General features: G+C 33.0%; 1 protein-coding gene across 1 annotated transcript; it reads left to right on the top strand.

Annotated features, from left to right (window-relative positions):
- The first annotated feature begins 3,344 nt into the window (after positions 1-3,344).
- LOC145069789 (uncharacterized) lies at positions 3,345-9,803 on the top strand. Its single transcript, XM_079016737.1, has 8 exons — positions 3,345-3,679; positions 3,811-6,529; positions 6,605-6,763; positions 6,845-7,024; positions 7,102-7,296; positions 8,272-8,370; positions 8,478-9,059; positions 9,129-9,803. Exons 2-8 carry the CDS (start codon positions 3,830-3,832, stop codon positions 9,495-9,497), a joined length of 4,284 nt encoding a protein of 1,427 aa, XP_078872863.1. The 5' UTR covers positions 3,345-3,679; positions 3,811-3,829; the 3' UTR covers positions 9,498-9,803.
- The last annotated feature ends 12,198 nt before the right edge of the window (positions 9,804-22,001 follow it).

Here is a 22,001-nt window from a genome sequence, read left to right as displayed (position 1 = left end):
TTCCTTGGTTAATTATGGTTTTCTATTGAACCTCACCCTATATATATATATATATATATATATATATATATATATATATATATATATATATATATATACGGTTAGGTTCATTTGAGACCACTTATATTTTGTGAGACCGTGAGACACATTTGTTTATTTTTTTTATTTTATTTTTATTTTATTTTTATTTTTTTTAGTTAATTCATGTTCCGAAAATAATATTTAAAAAAAGAATTTTTTGATTTTTCCATTTATTTTGCATTTTAAAATTATTTTTAGAATATGTACAGTGTAATATTCTATTTAGAATATTTCACGTATTTTTCAAAAAAAATAGAATTTTTTTTTATTTTTTTTAGTTAATTCAAGTTCCGAAAATAATATTTAAAAAAAGAATTCTTAGATTTTTCCATTTATTTTGCATTTTAAAATTATTTTTTAGAATATGTCAGTGAAATATTCTATTTAGAATATTTCACGTATTTTTCAAAAAAAAAACGGATTTTTTTATATTTTTTTTATTTTTTTATATTTTTTTAATATTTTTTTTAGTTAATTCAAGTTCCGAAAATAACATTTAAAAAAAGAATTTTTGGATTTTTCCATTTATTTTGCATTTTAAAATTATTTTTAGATTTGGTCTCACGGTCTCACAAAATTAGAATGGTCTCAAATGAACCTGAACCTATATATATATATATATATATATATATATATATATATATATATATATATATATATATATATATATATATGGTTAGAGGGGGATACATATTAACTAAACCATATCTTAAGAATAAATCAACCAATTTATGATCTATCTAATAAGAAACTCACATTTTTATATGGAAAGTTAGTGTTAAAAAAGCCATAGGATTTCGGTTAGAAATTGATCAAAAGATGTTGTACGCTGTATTTTGGTGTGTTAACATATGATTTCAAGGAAGAACCATCTCCTATATTTCAATAAAGCGGGAAATCGCAGTGAATGATGAATTGTTCTGTATATTATCTAATTCAAGATTTTTTAACATCATATTAGAATAAATATTCGTGAGATTACACCAAATCAATCTAAAATGTTTTTATTTATTTATTTATGGCATAGTGATAAACAAAATATATTTATGTGTTTGTTTCATATAAAAATTTCATTCAAAAATATAATTTTGAAGTCTGAAAAATTATAAGTAAATTTGATTTGATAAAATAAACAAAATATAAAAAAACTGTGACCAACAAAACGCGAGTTATCCAAAAAATAATTTTCAAAATAAGTGTAATTTATTCGGTTTAAATAATATAAAGTTAGTACTGAAAATCTATATAATCTAAAGATTAGGATATTTTTTATATATAAAGTGATGTAACAATTGAAAACTTAAAATAACAAAAGAATAATATTATAATATTATATATAGAAAGTTTGAAACCGTCTCTTTTAAATATCGAAGTATTCAAAATCAAGCCCAATTCTTTTTTTTTTTTTTTTTTTTTTTCTTTTCCGTTTAGAGGGTGAGGAGGGTCCATGAAATGGGTATGAAATAAGGAAGGAAGAGAAAACTCGTGATAAAGCCTTGGACGCGGAAAGAGGGGGTGGGGTGAGTGGGGGCCACAAGAGTTTTTGTTGCGTAAGAAATGACGTCATCACATGGGAGGATATGACAATTGACAGCTAGTGCTCCTGGTTTTGTTTGGGTGAATTGCACTCCATCACACGGCATCATCCGCACATTGTGTTGTTGCCTCTCACTCTTTGACTTTGACTTTTCTCTATTGCTTCGTAACGGAAAACCATTATGATCATGATAAGTGTAAAAAAGAAGGAATCATATTATTATTATAATACTTTGTTACTCATCTATAGCATAATCTTAATATTTTTAAATTTATATAAAGGATAACTATCTATGATGAAACTTATCACTTTTCACGTTCTTAGTAATTTAGTTAAATAGGGGAAAAAAAATCTAAATTTGTTACAATGAAACAGTAAAGAGTATAGTTTACGTTTTACGGTTATTCAGAAAGTATTCATATAAATATTAAATTCCATTTAATTCTTTTAATTAGTTTTCATCAATAACTTTAAAATAATTCTTAAAAATTGATATGACATTAACCGGTTATTTCATATGACAAATATTGAAAATAACCAAACTATTTTCTGATAATTATAATCACCGAAAAACTTTGTAATAGTTTTTTTAGAAAAACAAAAAAAACTCTCAACTGCTTAAATTTATTATTATTATTATTATTTTTTGTTAAAAAGAATCAATCGTTTTTATAGAATTTACTAATTTAGCTACTATTCTATAATAAAAAGGTAGCATATAGAAACATAATATTAAACCTATATGAAGAACATTAATGACAAATATCTTGTAGGCTTATACAAGCCTATAACATAAAATTATTTATTGTCTTTATTAAATACTATGATGATCCTCTTCTACGTATCAAAATATTTTATTTAATTTGATGATTTATTTGTATGTCGCTTGTCTATTTCCTTATATTAATAGTTAAAATAGTTTTAAATAATTACTTAAGTTTTCATACTTATATTAGGAAAAAAATAATAAAAATATAGCTAAGTTAATTCATTTCTAGCATAGTTATATTTTTGCAAATTCAAATAACTAAACTATATGAATAATAGTATAAATAAATTGATTTTGATGATAAAGTTTTACCATCAAATATGAGTAGGCTTTGCTTTTGTAGACATCAAATTACTAAATATATTTATTATTGTACTTTAATAACTAATTTAAAAGAACGTTTGTTATTATTATCATTATTACTAGAAGAATAATTCTTAAATTTAGAAATTAAGTAGGCAAGTAATTATCTTTTTCTTTGTTTAGGTGCTATTATAAATGATATCATAGCAAACCTATGCAATTTATCCTTTTAAAGTTTGGATATACTCCATATAGAATATTTGTTTCACTCAAGATTTGTGATTCTTCAAGACTTCCTCACCATACACCCATAATTACACATTGCAACCCTTCACTTATAAATCGTTCAAATAAAGTTTTTTTTCTTCTTTTTTTAACTTTAAATATTTAGTTTTCATCCTGTAAAACTCCTCAGCTATCCATTTTTTAGGAAGATAATGTAATTAAGATAAAAAATAACGTATATCTTGATAAGTATAAAGTTATTAAATGTTATTAAGAGGTGTATGAGAAATAGTAACAACTAAAGGGACTAAAATGTACAGGGATATTTTTAGAAGGGTGAATTTTGAAATTATGAATTAAAGATTTCAGATAAAAAGAGATACCTAGGAAAAAAACAGTTGGATTTAATCATAAATACGAGTTCGAATTGGTGAGAGAGACGTGAACAAACAGGGCCAAAAGGTTTTTCTTTTTCCCCGCCAGCTGTTCCGTTTCAGCAACTGTGTGTGTGTGTGAAATTATAGAGAGAGAATCTAGAGAGAGAGAGAGGGAGATCTCCCGCCCCATTCTCCTCCTCCCCTTGACCTCTCTACTCTTTCGAATAATTCGGCATTCTCATAAACCCCAACCTAGTCTGTAATCTCAACGTCCGTTTTGACTCAGTGCCGTCGAAGCACTCGATCTGGTAGATTCTGATTCGGTTTATGTTCGATCTGATTTTCCGCATCTGGATCACATCGAATCCGAATCCGAATCTATTACCGGTAAGTACAATCCGGATCCTCTGATTTATGCATTGGTTTTTGTGGTTTTGGGATTTGATATGTTTGAATTGTAGTTGTGATCAGAATTGCGGTGCTCGTGATGTTTGATTTTGTGTAATTTGAATTTGTAGGATTTGCGATCGTTTGACAATGACGGCTGGTACTGAGGTAGTTTGTAACGATGTCGTTCGGAAGGTTGAAATTGAGGAGAAGTGTATAGCTGGCTTGCATACGAGTGATCTGAACGAAGTCGGTGATGCGGCTACTGTTGACGGTAATGTCGGTGGCAATGGGAACAGCAATGTCGGTGGGCATGGGAAGGACGATACTGATGATTCTTCCTATGTATTTGTCAACGGTAGTATTGAGGCGGTTACTGGTGATCCTGCTGATAAGGGGGGTAATAATGTAGATGCTATCTCTCCTAAATCTGATTCGGCTGATGAAGTTGACCAATTTCAGAAAGAAAAATTAGGTTTAGAAAACGGGGAAATACCTATTGATCCGTTGGTGATGGAAACTAATGGCATCGTTAATGGGTCTGCAACAGTAGGGGATCCTGATGTTAAAGCTGATAAAGATGAAGTGAATCTCGAGAATGGATCCACTATTGATCCTCTTGTGCCGCTGGAGAGTAATGGCATTGCTCAGGATGTTAATGGCCATCTTGGCAAGAACACAGGGGAAGAAGATCAAGTTGTTAAGAGCACTGAAATGTATGATGCTAATGGGATCACAAATGTTGAAGCCCAAACGGATGATATTGTTTCTGGAATTACTGTTGATCCTGAGTCCACTCTAAACCCAATAGAGAGTTCCCAAGTGACAGTTATTGAGTCAGAGTCTATGAAGGACTTGGAATCTCAAGTGACAACCACTCAGTCTGTGTCCACGCCTGATCTAATCAACACAACAGATGAGTCATTCTGTACTGCCAATCCAGTTAGGAACACAGACTGTGAAGTGGTGGTTAATGATGGGCAGGAGTTTGATAGCAATCTGATGGATACAGCAGAAGGTCAAGTAACAATTGATGTGTCTAGTAAGCCATCTGAAGATTTGGAAAGTCAAGTAACAGCTGATCTATCAGAATCTTATGAAAGTCCACCCCAAGAACTAGAAGGTCAAGTAGCAGTTGATGGGCCTGGTAAGCTAGCTGAAGATTTGGAATTTCAAGTAACAGCTGATGAGTCAGAATCTTCTAAAAGTCCACCACAGGAACTAGAAGATCAAGTAACAGTTGATGGGCCTGGTAAGCCGTCTGAAGATTTGGTATGTCAAGTTATAGCTGATGAGCCAGAATCTGAAAGGCCAATCAATGAACAAGAATGTCAAGTTCCAGTCAACGGGTTAGACTCCATTGACAGTTCAGTTGACAATCAAGAATCTCCAGTATCAGTTGATGTGTCAGAATCTAAAGGTAATCATACTGAGGAAGTAGATACCACTACAAAAGTTTGGGAGTCCGATGGAAAGTCAGAAGAGCATCAGGACTTGTCAATTGTTGACTCAGAGGTCAATGTAGAAGCTGAACCAAATATTGTCTGCAATGGGATAGAAGCTGAGCAACAGAGTGAGTTGGTGTCAGCTCCCTGCATATCTGAGACCAATAAAGCTGAAGAGACAGTGATTGAGTCAGAAGCAGAACCCGAAGAGAATCCAGATTCAGGACTTGTGTTATCTGAGGGTGCTGATACTCTAATCAATGGACAAGTTGAGAAGTCAGATGGGATTCTGGAGATGGAAGAAACTCAGATTTCTCAAACAGTGGCTGATGAAGATGTACCTTTAAAGCTTGATGCTGAGGAGAAAAAATCAGAAGAGACACTTGAGAAACAAGTGGAGGGAAGCTCAGAAACACTAGTTAAAGTTACAGAACCTGTTGAATTGGAGACGAACATTCAAGAGATGAAGGAACATGTCAAGTTAGAAGATGAGATTCAGGAATCACAAATAGAGGTTATAGACAATGTTCAAGATGATATAAACCAGGAGGATAACACAGCAGAGTCCACCATTGAGGCTGAAGCACCATTGGAGACAGAAACTAGCATTGAGCCCATCACTCATGAGGATACAGTTTCACAAATTGAAGTCAACAATTGTGTTGATGAAACTCAAGAAGGCTTCCAACCAGATGAAAGTGCTGAAAATGTTAAAATCTTGCCTTCCACTGACTCTATGGAATCACAATGCAATAATGGTGAGTTGCTTGTTGACAGGGACAGTGCTTTGCTTTCTAATCCTGTTGAGTTGACAGTAGTAGAAACGGAGGTTGATATTGCAGCTCATCTGGTTACAGAGAATGGATCTGTGATTGAAAATGCTGATGTCCCTGATGATAATGAAGAAAAAGAAACAAAAGTTGAGGACACTCCTGTTGAAGATGATTCCACATCAAGAATCCCTGAAGCATATGTGAACTCTGGAGCTGTGATTGAATTTGGCTCAATTGGGCGTCATGAAACAGTTCCTAATATGCCTAATAGTGATATCATTGCTGTGCCAGATGTCATAAATGGGGAGACCAAACCTGCTTCTGGTATTGATAGCGACAATTCTGAACAAAATGTGGATGACAAAATGTCTTGTCCAGAAACCGAAGACATGAATGGCATTCAAAAGGATGAGATTCCTACATCTTCTGTAGAGGATTCTGTAAGTGATGCTCCTGATGCACAGAATGAAGAAGAAGAAGAAGAAGCTGAGGTTCTACCATATAATTTCTTAATAAGGATTCCAAGATTCGAGGATGAAATGTTTAAAGATCAGATTAGAAGTGCTCAGTTGCAAGTTGATGAGAAGACACGCCTCCGAGATGCAATCCGAGTTGAAATTCAAAGCAAACGTGTAAGAAATCTTGGAACTTTAATTTCATAATAAAATTCATAATTTTCATTTCATTGATTCATTCTATTTTCACAGGCAAGGTTGAGAGCCATTAATGAGGCATTTAATACAGCAAAACAAGAGGAAACAGCTGCAAGACGGTTAGTTAGATTAAAGCGACAGGAAATAGACTCTGTTCAGGCTGTCATCAACCGCTTGAAGAATGCAGAGTCTGTTGGAGATATTAATCACAGGGTATGTTTCACTCCTCCCTCTTCCAAATCCAAACATTGATGACATCTGTTAAGTTCTGATGAATGTATGTTCTTGAATCAGATATACAATATGGAGCACATGATACAACATGAAACATTGTCTTTAAAAGATGAGAAAAACCTCATTCGTGAGATTAAACAGCTTAGGACTCTTAGAGAACAACTAGCCTCGAATATGGGGAGCCAAGATGAAATTCAACAGGCTATGGACCAAAAAGATCAAACTGAGGAACATATGAGGGTATGCGTGTATCATATCATTCAACATTTATCATGTCCTCAATCCTTGAAATTTTTTTTTTAATTATTTATCTGCAGACTTTAAGGAAGGAACTTGACGCTTTAAAAGTAAAGCTAACAAAAGCTGAAGCAGCTACTGCAGCAGTGGGAACGAAGTATGATGAGCTAAGCACAAAGGAAAGAGAACTGCAAGATCAGTTCAGAGCTGCGGATGATGTTCGTCAAAAAGCATATGCTCATTTAAATAGTTTGAAGAAACAATCATATGACAAGGTTTGTTGAAATTTTGCATCTTACAGATCTGTAGTGAACATAAATAAATAAGCTGTTAAGGTTAAGGCACATCTTTGTATGTCAATTAGCTTTGTAATAGTTGTGAAATGACATCTTAATATGGTAAATAAGTAGTTTATAAGTGCACATAACTAGATTGTTGTACCTTGTGATTAGTAAAACATGTATCATGTGTATTTACGACCGCACGATTGATCTAGAAATTAATATGCATAAACTTTCTTAATCACCAGTCTAATCCACAAATAAATAAATAAATAAAATCACCAAATTAAGAAACCATTATGTGATATTAGAGTATAGAGACATATGTGTATCCTACCATTCTTCTCTATAACCGACCGCGTACTAAATTCTTCCTTATTTCGACGGAAATAAATTAGCAAGTTAGGATTTGACTCATCTGAGTCAACTCATTAGAAGACCCTAGAACTTATTATGCTCGAAAGCGTGTCGTAGGCAGAAGAATAAGATTTCTTTTGCTAGTAGAGTTGTTGATGATTTCATATGCCGAATTTAGGGTGCATACTAGATGATATATTGTTTTTTTGCTTGAGGTATTTTTAGCTATATCTAATCTGGCTGTTACATTTGCATCGACTTGTAAAAGGATTTTGAGAGGTATATTTACTTATTTGCCCCTACTATTTCATATCTATGAACAACAAAACATGTGATAGCTTTTCTCTTTGTGGAAACTTGTTTGATACGGATCAATATTACCTTTTCAAGTATACAACTAAAGTAATGTTAATGGTTTTTTGTGAATTTACATTTAGACATGAAACTTTGATCATATTTATGCATTTAGTTATCTAACATGGACCCTAAGGAAACATCAATCACCTGTGACAGAAATATGAATTTGCATTACTCATTATACATTTAATTTAATGTATTATTCTTGAATAATTATTGTGAAAAATAATAAATTTTGGTTGGTTGTGTATGCAGAACAAAAACTTCCGCCTGTACAAGGAAGATGTAATGGCAGCAAGAGATTTCGCATCACGTGGAGATAAAGACTCACTTCATCGTTTGTGTGCGAATCAGGTTGTTTAAGTAATCTATTTCATTTATTGTATCCGTTACAAAGGGGTACATATGTCATTTCATTCGATCTTCGTCGGTTCTTAACACGTGATTCTGATTCACTGTAGGTGGAGGCATTTATGGAACAATGGAACAACAATGATGAGTTCAGAAATGATTATGTCAACAGGTGCAATATGAATGCAACCCGAAGACAGAAATATTTTGATGGAAACTCACTCGGTCCTGATGACGTGTCACACGTCCAACCGCCCAATGAAACAGTCGACAGGAATCTGGTTTCCATTCCAACGGACGCAAAGCCGGTGTCGGTTATTCCAACCGTGAAACAAGAAACCGTGGTTTCACTTTCCTATTCCGAAGATAGTAAACCCATCGAGAATGTAACGGTGGAAAAGAATCAGACATTGAAAAGCAAAGATGTTAAAAAGGAAAGTGAAAGTGACATGATGTCAGCAGCCGACAATAATAAGAAAAAGGAGGAAGAAGCGAGAAAAGAGGAAATGGAATTGGCTAGAAAAGCTGAGGATTTGAGGAAACAAGAGATTGAAGCTAAACTGAAAGAGCAACGAAGGTTGGAGGAAAAAGCTAAAGCAACCGAAGCATTAGAAAGGAAGAAACGTATCGCTGAAAAGGCCCAACTCAGGGCCGAGTTGCGGGCCCGCAAGGAAGCCGAGCAAAAAGAAAAGGTATATATATTTAAATAAATAATAAATGATTTTCATAAAACTTTAATTTGATAATTAATGGCTGTGTAGGAGAGGGAGAAGCGGATGAGAAAGAAGGAAAAGAAGAAGGCGGGTGGAGATGGGAGTGTGAATGGAGAAGAAGCTGCAAGTTCAGAAAGCTCAAACGAGGCTACAACTAAAGAGGACATCAACAGTAACAGTAACAGTGTGATGAAAAAGAAAAAGGCGGCACAGAAACCGCCAGCTCATTTCTTTTCAAAGCAGCTGAAACCAAAACCGGTCCCACCACCAGCTTCAATTAGAAACAGGAAGAGGTGGCATCAGTGGGTGAAACTGGCATTGGCTGCTATTGGTATCCTTGCTCTGTTTCTTTTGGGTAACACCGGCTTCTTTATTAATCTTAAGGTCCACAAGACCGATGGCAGTGCTGGCATCTGAATGAAAGAGATATAGAGAAAGCGTTTTTTTTTTTTTTTTTTTTTCTTGGATTGCCTTTTTTTTTTTTTTTTTTTTTTTTTTTTTTTTTTTTATAAAATATATATATAAATGATCGATAGAGATATGGATTAAGAGATTTAATAAGGTTGGGGGTTTGTTTAAAGTAGTTATGAGTAAAGTTATAGACTTGAGAGAGTATATGTAATATGGATATGGTTAAGTTGGAAAATATAATAGGAGACAATGGACATCCTTTTCTTAAGTGGAATTACTTTAAAGATATTAATAAGCTTGTTTGCCTATCTACCTTACTGGTGATTTCATATTTTGATTTGCTTTGCATTTTTTATTTTATTTTATTTGTGAATTCAATGTTTCTTGATTTTAACAGGGTAGGCAGATGAAGGTCAGCTTGGTTTATGAGTGATGGGATCTACTAATGTCATCTTGGACCCGACCTTGGCCCACAAATGACTGAAAAAGAATACATTGTGAAATTTCACCACTTTGGTGAAGTACAGCTGTCATACTTTAGTCTCGGCTAAGAGAGGTGGGATCCACTAATCCCACTGTCACATATTTTTTCTTTTATTTTTCTTCATATTTCCAAACTCACAACACACGGAAATCCTATCCTTTTGAACCCACTCAATTAAAAAAAAAATACAAAACAATCAACTGTAAAATCTTAATTAGCAATATAGTTATCCGCGGTATTACTCCCGCTTCAATGAGTCAGTTGATTGGTTTCACTAACTCACTTCATCATCTCTTTCTTATTTTCTCTTTCTTATTTTCTCTTGTACCATGTGTTTTAAAACTTGTACCTTACTTGTTTTGTATTTTTTTTAACCGAATGGATTGAATGGGTTCAAAAAGATAGGATTCTGTGTGTTGTGGGTTCGGAAAGATGAAGAAAAAGAAGAGACAAAATTGATGTGGCAGTGGGTTCGGTGGGTTGGGAGGGAACGACTCCCTCCTCCTTAAGGCAGGGACGGATGCAGGATTTTACAGTAGGGGTTGCACAAGAGAGTTAGGAGTTGTATGGTAGTAGAAAAAATAAAATAAAATTTAAATTTTCGAAAAAATTTCCACTGCGGCCGGAAAAGTTAGGGGTTGCCGGTGCCACCATGGACCGCCCCTACCTTAAGGGATGAAATGTGCCATCTTCGAAAAAGCTTCTAATACATAATAACCAAATATTTATGTCGTTGAGCTTAGGAAATGGTAGAACAAAATCCAAACTTATATCTTCCTACAGGTGTTCAAGAACATGAAAGGGCGTGTATATGGTATAAAGTATTGCATGACCAATCTCTAAACCAAGTACTGTATGATAACATATAAGAGTTATGAGGATGGAGTCCTGTCTAATAAGAAGTCCATTACGCTTTGTACAAAGCCGTTGGCCTTGATTACTACACCCGCAAATTGGAGTTGCATATTTTTAACCTTAGTTATATTTGTTCCTTATTATTTAATTATTAAATATGAAATTTAAATTCAATAGGGTATTTCAGATTACTTCAAATAAAAAGGCTGGAGGCAGTTTTTGAAACTTTTATGTAATAGGTACATGGTGTTAATAAAATTAAGTTTCCATTATTTAATAAATTCCCTTAGTATTGAAATTTAAGTGGAATTAGAGGATTTTTCACCCAAGTCCAAGTATAGTGACTAAAGGTGACAATCAAACAATTTCTCCTAATTAGGATAGAAGAGTCAATAGAATTATACAATGTTGTGGCTTACAAAATGGAGGAACCCCCTAAGGTTCTCCTCACGAGTCACGATTTCAAGACAGGATTATGGAGAGAAATAGATTAGAGCTAATGTTTGGAGTTCTTGAGTCACAGAAACCATAGCCTACGAACACAGATCACTTAAGTAAACCCCTTATTTATGATTATGATTAGGTTTTATGATCAAGAGTTCAAACCATTGATTAAGATAAACGATTGATGATCTTCAACTTTGTTGTTTCAGTTCACTGATTGTGTTTTGCCATAACCAAACTCGAGGAAATGTACTTTGCTATTCTAGTAAGTCACGAAAAAAAAAATACCAAAAAGACCGCAAATCACCTAGAATTGAAAAGTAATGAAATTGATTGAGTTTTGGACCGCACTAGAAACACAATCAACTGAGTTTTTTTCATTTACCCTGTCAACTCAGTTGGCTGTTGGATCTTACTTAATATGATTTTGGCAAGGTATCCTATTTGATGGTTGATTATGGAATGTTGTAATTAAACGTATTTGAGTCTAGAAAACTTATGATTGTATTTTTAGAAGAAATTACATTTGTGCACCCTAACGTGATTTCATGGTTCTTTCTAAGCTTACATCCCTAAAAACAAAATTATGTGTTCGTTTCTTGTATGTGACATGTACTCAGTGTCAAACTCTTTTCTTTTGACGTTAACCAACATAAAACCCTAATTTACTAATAAGTTTACTTTGTATTAAATGTTATTAGTAATGATAATATTATGATGATTCACAAATAAAAACTTCAATTATACATATGAAATGGAATTTGAATACTCTTGTTTAAGGGACTTCATTGGATCGATGATTATGAAGAATCCCAACTCCGATCAATATTAATACAAAAGGTTGTAGAGGTTAAATACTGTCTTGTTTAGGTCCCGTTTGTTTACCTCTTAATTGCAAAATTAAGAGGTAATGTCTTAAAATTTCAGATTCAGAGTGTTTGTTTGAGTATTATTTTTTACCTCTTAATCTAAAAGATGCCTCTTATTTTTTCAGATATTAAATGAAGTCCTAATTTACCCTAAACACATCGACTCATCGACCGTCTATTCTTCCTTCTTCACTTCGCATATGCGCCTCCCTCCATTCTTCCCATCTGTTTCGAAGAATCGTTGACACTGCTATCACTCCGGCGCAATCGTCGACGACGGCCGAGCGTCGCTGCTCCCGGCGGTGGTTATCTCTTCCGTCTCCATTGACTCATCGACCGCAACAGGTATGGGTGTTTGCCTCCTCTTCTTCCTGTTATATGCTCAATTTTGTTGGCTGAGAACTCGATTAGGGTTTTTGGAATGGGTGTTCTTCCTCTTCTCTATGATCGGTGGCTTTGAATTTGATTATGGTTTTTGGAATGAATGCTCTGTTAAACATTCATCGTGAATTTATAAGATGGTTCTGAAAATGGTTTTTGATTCAAGGAATTCTTGGTGTGCCTTTGAATTAAGTTCTGGAACTGAATATATATATATATATATATATATATATATAAACATGATGAATCATATCTAAATAAATTTTTTTATATGATATAGAGAAGTGTTGAAGCACTTCTTGGTGGGTTGAATGTGTTTAAATAAATCCTAATTATGGGACAAAACAATCCAAATTCACATATAAGAAGGTATTTTCATTAGTGGTAGTTTGAGTGATTCAACAACAACCGGTTTTATATACCAATTTCTAAACTGTTTTTATAGTTGAGTATTATGTTGAAATGTTGTAGTTGTTGAAAATATGCATTATTTTTGTTGTTGTTATCATGAAATATTTATATTTATGTTTGATGTTATAGTTGTTTATTGAATTGTACACTTGTTTTGTTGAAATATTTGTTTGAAATGTGCATTAGTTTTGTTGCTGTTATAAAGAAATATCCATATTTGTGTTTGATGTTATAGTGAAATCATATATATTCTTGCTTATATCATGACATTATACACTTGTTTTGTTGAAATAGTTGTTGATAAGGTGCCTTTATGTTGCTTAAATTGTTGTTGAAAATGTGTTTTTAAATTGCTTAACTTGTTATTAAAACATGCATTTTTTTGTTGAATTGATCAAAGAAATAGGAGAAAAGAAGGATATGATTAGTTGGAAGGTTGAAGGTGTAGAAAAAACGTTTCTAGAAGCTTGTTTACGTGAAGTTACGGTGAATGGGCGGGAAGGGAGTAGTTTGAAAGCATTATCTTGGAGGAATGTAGCTGAAACATTAAAAATTGAACACAACTTTATTGCGGACCAAAAACAAATGAAGAACCGCTATGACTACCTAAAGTCAAAGTTTGGTGCTTTTTTGAAGTTAAAAAACAAAACCGGCAACGTGTACAATTCAACAACCAATACCTTCAACCTTTCCAAAGAAGAATGGGAATTAGAATCAAAGGTATTTTGTTTAGTTATAAAAAAACATATTATCATGTTTAAGTAATAAAATATTTTTTTTCAAACAGTCAAACAAACATGTGGATTCTTTGAGACGTACGCCATTACCCTACCCCGACCTTTGCACACAATTGTTTGAAGGTGCAACTGCGACAGGCATAAATAGTTGGGGACCAACTTCTACCCTTCCCCGTCCTACTCAAGAATCAAGCCACTATAGTTTGCATGACTTTGATGACATCGATTGCACTCAACAAAAAACTGTAGGTGTCAGTGACGAGTCATCCGCTCAATCAAAAAAACAAAAGACTACAGATACGGCAAAGAGTCAAAATAAAAGTAAAGACAAGGGTAAAGATAAGGGTAAAGATGCATCCAACTCAAGATTGCTTGAAATCGGTGAAGATATTGCCGCAGTTGCTAAAATATTTATGGAAAAGCATTCTTCTTCAAATTTGGATGCGTGTATGGAAAAATTGGAGAAGTTAGGATGAGGAATATTTGATCCAAGATACACTACTGCTGTTGCTCTTTTTGGTGAAAGTGCGGATAAGAGGCGTGTGTGGTTAACCATTGATCCAACTATTTGTGAGAATTGGGTCAAGACTGTTGGAGCACATTATGGAATGTTTCGCTAAGTAGATTTTTTGAATGTTTTGATGGGCTTTTTTGGATAACTAGATGTTTGGTCTGAACTAGATGGTTTTTTTTTTTTTGGATTACTTGATGTTTGGTTTGAACTAGATGGTTTTTTTGGATTACTTGACATTAATGACTTGATGTTTTAGATTATTTGATATTAATGGCTTGATGAATTTTTATGCTATATGTTGTTAATATAATTGTTATGTATTTTCAAAATAACAGATTGCTTATGGATTCGAATGAAGAAATTGCATTTTTCATGTTACTATGTTGCTATTGGTTGAATCTAGCATCCAACAGAATTGGAAGGGCAATTGATAATGATTCGGAAATGAGTGATCATCAACATACACAAGAATTGTTACATGGAACTTCTACACAATGTCATGACTTGATGCGTCTTTCACGTGAAGCATATGTACTTTTATGCAATCATTTTAGACGAAACAATTGGTTGCAAAGTAGTAGGCATATTAGCGTTGAAGAAAAGATGGCTATGTTCTTGACAACTATAGCACATAATAAACGGTTCAGGATTATCAAACGAAGGTTTCAACACTCCACAGAAACAGTTCATAGATGCTTTCATGAGGTGCTAAATGCAATGATGATTTTTGCAAAAGAAGTTATAGTGCCAACGAATTCTAATGCAACTGTGAATTCCTTAGAGAGGCATCGTAAGCTAAAAGAAATCTTTCCTGAAGCAATAGGTGCGCTAGATGGAACTCTTATACATGCAGTCGTGCCTGCTGATCAACAAACTCGCTATAGGGGAAGAGGAAAAGGTGAATGCTTTCAAAATGTTTTAGGAATTTGTGATTTTGATATGATGTTCACATTCGTATGGGCCGGTTGGGAGGGTATAACACATGATTCGCGAGTTTTGAAAGAAGTTGCATGTAACCCGACTTCAGGCTTTCCGTTCCCTCCTCCAGGTTTTTAATTCTTTTTAAGATTATTCTAAAATACGATATTAAATTTCTATATATAATACTTCCTTTACTCATGTGTACAGATAAATATTACCTTTGCGATGCTGCATACACCAACACTCATGGATTTATGACTCCTTATCGCAACATGAGGTATTGGTTAGCCGACTATCGACGGCGACGTCCGTTAACTAAGGAAGAAAAATTCAATCATGCACATGCGCAACTCAGAAATGTTATTGAACGTGCTTACGGTGTCTTGAAGGCGAGATTCCCAATCCTAAAGCGAATGAATCCTTTTCCTTTTTCAGTGCAAAGAGATATAGTCGTTGCTTGTTTTGCAGTCCACAATTTCATAAGGAAATGCGATATTCTTGATGAGTTATTTATGACGTTCGAGGAGAACAATGCTCAACCACAAGGGGGACAAAATGATGGCGAAAACGTACACGATATGGAATGGGGTTCACAAGGAAATGAATACATGGATAATTTACGTGACCAGATTGCGAATCAATTGGGGTGAAATTAAATTTGTAGGATTTTATTTGGATTTTAGTATGATATTGTGGATTTAAAAATATTTATGTTTGATTTGGATTTGTGTTTAATTTTGATTTATGCTAAATTTGGATTTGATATGGTGTTTATATATTTTTTTAATACATAATTAAGAATTTTTATTAGGTTATTTTCTAAATAAACAGTTGAATTTAATAAAAAATAAAACAGAAGGGTAAAATGGTCATTTTAATAATTCAGCAGAACAATTCAGAGGTCCCAACCAAACAGCATGTTAAACATTCAGCTCTTAAAATTTCAGATCCTCTTAGAAATTCAGACCTCTTAAAAATTCAGATCCTGCCAAACAGCCCCTTAATGTGGAGAATTATTATGGGGTGTCAGGTTTAGATTAATTGAACTAATAATCTAAAAAGGTAATACTTCTAAGACTATTTTTTAAAATATTTAAGCGTGGTCAATTTTATAAAAAAATGACACCTTTTTTTAAATCGTTATGGACATATTTTTATTTTCAACAAAAATGTCAAATGATAAAGTTGTTCTTTATACATTGCTATGAATTTTGAAGAAGAGATTTATATAGAAAGTATTGTTAAGATAACTTTATTTTACAAAATTAGAAATTTTTATAAATAATTAGATGTTTATAAAAGATGAGTAAATTCTTTAGAACTTTATTTGATATTCTCATTAATATATATATATATATATATATATATATATATATATATATATATATATATATATATATATATATATATATATATATATATATATATGGAAATCTTCATAAAAGTCCCAATATTTACGGAAAAGTTACACTTTAGTCCTAAGATTTTTTTTTTGAACGAAAAAGTCCCGAAAACCGGCAAAAATTTACAGTTTGACCCTTTTTGACCGGTTGAAACCGGTACCAAATTAATTTGGGACTATTTCGTAAACTAATCCAAAATATTGGGACTTTTCTGTAAACAAAATATATTAGGACTTTTCTGTAAACAAAAATATTAGGACTTTTCTACAAACAGAACCATTATTATTATTATTATTATTATTATTATTATTATTATTATTAAAGAAATATAAATAAGAATACTATTTTTTGAACTTGTTAGTATTAATATTATTACTAATACATATAAATGAATTTAAGTGAAAAAAATAATAATATTAATGACATTGTTTAAGGGTGAATGTGGAGGAGATGTTGATGCTTTTAGCATTGAAATCATAAATGTTTGCTTGTATATTTTTACTTTGTTATGGTCATTTCACATTTGTTGTTATTGTTTTCAATTCAGAATAATAATACGTAACAATTTAAAAGAAGTTACATATTTGTAAAATTATTTATAAATAGTTTAAGCTAGAAGGATTTCTCACTTTGTATATAAAAATGTTTAAGGTGGATGGATTATTTTTCAAATTCAACAGATCCACTACAAACATCTACATAGGTAGCCCATATCAAAATTCAAAAATATTAATTACAATATCTTGTTTAATAAAATGTAATAGGACATGTTTTTTGGATTAATACTTTTGAATTTTGATTAACACTTTTGAATTATTCCTATTACTTTTTATTAAACAAAATATTGTTATTAATACTTTTGAATTTTGATATGGGTAACCTATGCAGATGTTTGTAGTGGATTTGTTGGATTTGGAAAGTAATTCTTCTACCTTAAACAATTTTATATACAAAGTGAGATTAAACTATTAATATGCAACTTCTTTCAAATTGTTAAGTATTAATATTCTAAATTGAAAACAATAATAACAAATATGAAATGGCCATATACAAAGTAAAAATATACAAGTAGACATTCACGATTTCAATGCTAAAAGCATCACCATCTCCTTCACCTCAACCCTTAAACAATGTCATTAATATTAGTTTTTCATTTAATGCATTTATATGCATTAATAACAATATTAATAATAACAAGTTCAAAAAATAGTATTCTTATTTATATAATAATAATAATAATAATAATAATAATAATAATAATAATAATAATAATAATAATAATAATAATAATAAGGGTTCTGTTTGTAGAAAACTCCTAATATTTTTGTTTACAGAAAAGTCCTAATATTTTTCGTTTACAGAAAAATCCCAATATTTTGGATTAGTTTATGAAATAGTCCCAAATTAATTTGGTACCGGTTTCAACCGGTCAAAAAGGGTCAAACTGCAAATTTTTGCCGGTTTTCGGGACTTTTTCGTTCAAAAAAAAAATCTTGGGACTAAAATGTAACTTTTCCGCAAATACTGGGATGTCATCGTCAATACAGGAACATAAGCATAAACATGACTTACATTTATTTACACTAGTGATCTACATCTCTTTTAAATCTCTCAGTGTAAAGTAGCTTCGTATCGACACATGTGATACAAATAAGCTGGAGTGGGTCAGGTTGGGAAACCTGATGAGTACATAGGGTTCTTAACCCACAATAATATAATTATTATATTTAAACATCAAAAAATCCACCCAATTACCCATTCCCATTATCTTCTTAAGGATTTACCCTAAGGATCGGCTAATCCTTGTTCTTTCATTCCTAAGGATCATCCTAAGGAAAAAACATGAAGTCCATTGTTGCCAATGACACAGTGGTCAAGCGCAACTGTTAATATTATCACTTAGGCGTAGCTTCCAGAATTGAGGCATTTTCTATGAGGCGCTTCTGCCGGTATTGTGACAACCCGAAATTTTCATTCAGTCAAACCGTAAAAGTCAATCACTTCATATTATAAGTCAATTTAATTTCTAATTGTTTTGAACAAATTTAAAGTTAGTTTGACTATTATAATAATTATTCTTTAAACGATCGGGTGACCGATGTGCCGCCTCGAGTCTTGAAATTTCAAAACCGCGAATACCACATAGCTTAGAAGTTCACGGCCAAACTTTTATGTTTGGGCCTTAATTTACCCCAAAAAAAACCGTAAACTCACGCTTAAGCATGAGTTTATTCCCCAAAACACTTCATTTCTCATTTGTAAACTGAAGAGTAAACTCCAAAACTCTCTCAAGTATCATCCAAGTTTTTGTTCAATATCTACAATCTAGTAAGTGTTTCTAGCTCTTTCAAGTTAGTATATCACTTAATCTAGTGATTGTACATCTTTTCATCCATCCATTTATGTGTTTTGACTAGATTTCCAAAACACCAAGAACACACACTAGTGTTCTTGGGCCCTTAGCACCTTTTCAAGCTTCTAACTAGTAAGTACTCCAACCCTAGTGTATCGAACAACTTATTAACTTATCATACATCAAGAAAATGTCCCAAAAACACCAAGATCATGGAGTTTACGGTCCAAGGAGTTCTTGGACCGTGAACCCCAAATAAAGGTGCTAAAGTGTGCCAAAGTGTGCTTTATCTTATCCTAAGCCTTGGGTATTAACTTAGAATCCTTCCTTGATGTGTATAGCACATGTAAACCACCAAAATCCCTCATTTATATGTGTTTACGGTTTGGGGATCTCCCAAAACCGTAAACACCCCAAAGAGGTGTAAAAGTGGCCCTAGTCCCTTCACAAGCTTAGGAAACTAGTCTAGATTTATTCCTTGTTATGCTTGGGACTTGAAAACATCAAAATACCTTAGTCCATAGGAGTTTACGGTAGTAAACTCATGGAGAAATGGTCCATGGACCATAAACTCCATTTAGGAGTGTATAGATGTCACAAAACACTTCCTAAGGCTTAAACATGAAGTAGGAATGCTTGGATTAGCTTAGAAGGCTTCAAACAACAAATGGTCACAAAGAGGGTGAGCTTACGACCGTAAACCCAAGGGTTTACGACCATAAACCCTTTTGGTTAATACCACAAAACCATAAACTCCTTAATGGAGTTTTCCTTGAACCCCAAACACACTAGCCTTTCCCTACAACACTTAGATGCAATCCTTGAGACTTATAACACTTGTATAAGGTGTTTAGCATGTCCTAGGGTGTCTTGACTTGTTTATTAGTTGTTTAAAGGCTAATTGGATACATATATGTGATATTATATGTTAACTAGGATCATAAAGTGTGTTCAAGACTTCACTTGACACCTAGCAGTCCTACATCTTCAGTTCATCCGTACCACTCACTACAGGTGAGTTCATACCCCTTAATCAATGTTTTAAATGTTTTTATGGGGGGGGGGGGGATACAAGTAGAATCATGCTAGTTATTATATCAATCACATGTAATTAATAAGCAGTATTCAAATGATTTACTACTCATTAGCTGTTTTACCAAACAGTTTTCTTCAAATGATTTTCATAAACATTTTATATGTTTAAAACTCCTTATTAAACTGTTCATTATACCTTGTATGTTTCATTTCAAACTCATTTACAATTGTATTTCAAACAAATATTTCTTTATACTTAAACTGTTTTATCAAACAAATACTTTCAACTCGTTTTATAGGCTGACATCAAGTCGACCTTTTCTTAGATAGTAATCATGTTCAAAGGTGTTACAAAACTTATTTATGCTTTTATATTGTCAATTGCATGCCTATGTATGTATAGTTACATAAGAAATGTTTAAAGGACTTAGGAAGGCTAGCCGCTTTATTTCCTTTTCTCCGTTGGGATGTGGTCTGGTAAGGTACCGGGTATCCTTCCGAAGGTCGTTTAAATATTAGTTATGTATCATGTGTACATATATAGTCATAAAGGTTTTTCCAGTCAGTTCAATACCCTTGGGTAGCAAGGGTATACTTCCATGTTCATACGTACCAGTTATATTACTAGTAAGCTACCATATGGGTAGTTTAGGAAGATACTAATATGTTTACTAGAATGCGGAATCATACCACGAGTTAGTTCATTCATGTGTCTATACATGCTAGATAGAGAAACAAACATAATACATAGTGATGAGAAACAAACATAATACATAGTGATGAGAAACAAACATACAGGCTAGACAGAGGAAGAACACACAATACAGCTAGCACATACATTACATATACATTACATTCAATTATGTGAGCCATTAAACGGGTCATGGCACTACCTACCATGACCGTTTTTGTGTCCAGAATCTCCTTAATTGGGGAGCGTATGAGTTTGCGTATAGATCTATACTGGATTGACTATCCTACACCTTGCTGCTCGCTACAGTGGGACTTGCAAGTCTACGGGTGCCAAATGTCATTTCTTACGGCATCTTACATCGTCGTTTTACTATTGAGTCGGTAGCAGGATACAGGCTGATCACATGTTACTTTAAATTTCATTTGGTAAAAGGTAGTTAGTACAACAGTTGTCACTTATTATAAAACTACAGTACATTATTATTTCCCCATTACATTCACTTCGTGAACATTCATATGGTGCACGGTAATGTAAATACTATATTTTGGTTAATAATAGTTAGATTTGGGAAAATACACACTCTTACAATAGACATTGTAGTCTATGTCAAACAAATCAGAAATCGGGAAACAAACTAGTGGACAATGAGTATGACTTTATTCCATGTCTTTGTCCATAGATATCTTGAAGAACAGAGGATTATATGATCCCTTATCTAAAGGACACGTCATTGACTAGCTCAGAATTCGACAACAACTTTTTTGAGAGCTACGATTTCTAATCGGATTTTGAAGTAGCATTGGCTGTTATAGTTATTAGACTTATCCAAGTGGGAGACTGTTGGATTAGGTGTCTAAGCCCATAACTATAACTGGTATGTACTTGACCCGATAGTAGCATGGTCCTTTTGAGTTACCTTCATCGGAGCAATTTGATAGGATGGATATTTGAGAAAGAGGTTATTTGTGATTTATTAATATATTATATGAATAATATATTAATTAAGAAATCATATTATTTAATTGGTATTGATCAAGAATTAATTTAGTGATCAAAAGAGATTGATTAAATTTACGGGGACTGATTAAGTAAATCAGTAATGCTTATAGTTTAGGCTAATGATCCATGTTGATTAGGGATGGACTTAACCTATATAAGAGTCCATGAAGGTTTAGTCTAAAGGGCTTATGAAATGTGAAGAGTCATGGTGAATTAGGGTTTACATCTTAGAAAACCTAGGAATTCCACACTATAAATGTAATCCCTAACTCCCTAAAATTGCCCAATACATTCCAAGGTGAAGCCCTAGCCCATTTTTGTGTTTCATAACCTCTCTCTCACAAGCCTCAATGTAGCACCTGGTTCCTAGTATGCAAGATTTATCTAAGTATTTTTGTATTTTGGTCTTG

This window comes from Lactuca serriola, chromosome 8 (genome assembly GCF_051521515.1).
Source record: "Lactuca serriola cultivar US96UC23 chromosome 8, Lser_US96UC23_V15, whole genome shotgun sequence".
Taxonomy (NCBI): Eukaryota; Viridiplantae; Streptophyta; class Magnoliopsida; order Asterales; family Asteraceae; genus Lactuca; species Lactuca serriola.
Note: the sequence above shows the minus strand (reverse complement) of the source record. Positions and strands in the feature narration are given on the sequence as shown.